At 40.4% G+C, this 1,847-nt stretch overlaps 1 protein-coding gene across 1 annotated transcript; it reads left to right on the top strand.

Moving 5' to 3' along the window:
• The first annotated feature begins 202 nt into the window (after positions 1 to 202).
• Positions 203 to 1,523, top strand: TCIM (transcriptional and immune response regulator). The gene has a single exon (XM_045535771.1). The coding sequence runs from the start codon at positions 277 to 279 to the stop codon at positions 595 to 597; it is 321 nt and encodes a 106-aa protein (XP_045391727.1). The 5' UTR covers positions 203 to 276; the 3' UTR covers positions 598 to 1,523.
• The last annotated feature ends 324 nt before the right edge of the window (positions 1,524 to 1,847 follow it).

The raw sequence follows: 1,847 nt of genomic DNA, 5'->3' as shown, positions 1-1,847 counted from the left end.
GCGTATAATATTCCCACAACATGAAGCAAAAAGAAGCGCTCACCACCTGCCCGATCCCTGAACACAGCTTTTAGTAGCACTTTTCACAAGAGCAGGATATTGGCAACTCAACTGTTAAATCTGCCTGTGATTATTCTTCCTTGAGATCACTCTGATGTCACCAGTGTAATTTGAGCCTTGGAGCTTCTGTTCACACTTTAAATAGCAGTCCCGGAATGACTTTGCTACACACTCTCTGGAGAGCCGGGAGCTGCATTCCGGAAGATCCCCACATCGATGAGAGCAAGGCGAGGCCACCCAGCTGTCACCATGTCCACGTCGCTGCGAGTCAGCCCGTCCATCCACGGCTACCACTTCGACACAGCCTCTCGCAAGAAAGCCGTGGGCAACATCTTTGAAAACATAGACCAAGAGTCTCTACAAAGGCTCTTCAAGAACTCTGGAGACAAGAAAGCAGAGGAGAGAGCCAAGATCATTTTTGCCATAGACCAAGACTTGGAGGAGAAAACACGAGCCTTGATGGCCCTCAAGAAGAGGACAAAAGACAAGCTTTTCCAGTTTCTGAAACTGCGGAAATACTCCATCAAAGTTCACTGAGGACGAGAGCGCGGATAAGGACGTTATCCGAGAACGGACATCCAAAGACCAAGTGAGTTTGTGAGATTAGCAGGTGCGGCGTTTGCTGCCGCCTTGCCAGTGGCTCTTCTGTGGGGACTCCAGAGTCCGGAGAGGGACCGGAGCCGGACGACTCGTTTCAGACTCCAGCCAATTTCATGGCTGTGCTGTTACAGTGGAGAACAAAGTGCTTCACAGGGATTTGAAAACTCTCCCTGCAGGAAAGGACTGATGCTGATAGAAGAGTCTGGACACATGTAAGGAGAAAGGAAGAGAAGAGATGGCTGGAGATGACATGCACCCAGGGTCACTTTGTCAGACCCCAGGACTTAAATTTAAACTGAACTTTTTTTTTTTTTTTTAACCAAACTGGGTAGGGGGAGAGGGGAGGGAGAGGGAGAACAGGGAGAAGGGATACCATGCATACATTGTTTACTGAATTATTTTATCTGAATGTTCAAAATGTTGCCAAGCCTCAGTGTTGTCTGTTGGTATAGAGTTTCAGAGATCAATAATTGATTATTTATTTGCATTCATTACAATGCCTGGAAAAGTGCACCACATGGATGTTAAGTACAAATTTAAGATAACTAAGATAACTTCAGCAGCTCAGTAAAACTGTACACCACCTTTTGGTTTGTAAAGGGTTTTTATACATTTCAAACAGGTTGCACAAAAGTTAACCTAATGGGGTCCTTTATAAATCCAAAGTACTGTGAAAAAACTTTATAATTTTTTTTATCTTCTGACTAATGCTAAGACATAATCTAAATAAATTTCATACAGTTACTGCAGTAAGCATTAGGAAGTGAATATGATATACCAAATAGTTTATAAAGATGCTATGGTTTCTATAATTTATTATACATGGCAAGTGATATGCAACTATAATAAATTATTATAAACTTGGCTGGTCTTGGTCTGTGATGCTTGGTCTCAAAGGAAAAAATAAGATGGTAAATTTTGATTATTATATACTTTCCTAAAGTTTTATCTCTAAAAAATAAAATGGTATTTTTAGAGTAGGTCTATATTAACTATCAAACTTTTTCAAAACAAATTCTTACATCAACTACCTTGGAAGTTTCTCTGTCCCAATCTTAAAATATAAGAGATAGATACAGAAATTCATAGATTGACTCAACAATATTGCTGTTCCTGTAACCATTAAGGGTAAGTTTTAAAAGGCTTTTTCTTCATATTTTTGAAAATTTTCCTCTGTGATTACAGTA

Source organism: Lemur catta, chromosome 22, assembly GCF_020740605.2.
Source record: "Lemur catta isolate mLemCat1 chromosome 22, mLemCat1.pri, whole genome shotgun sequence".
In the NCBI taxonomy this organism is placed as follows: Eukaryota; Metazoa; Chordata; class Mammalia; order Primates; family Lemuridae; genus Lemur; species Lemur catta.
The sequence above is the reverse complement of the archived record's forward strand: the minus strand, read 5'-3'. Positions and strand labels throughout refer to the sequence as shown.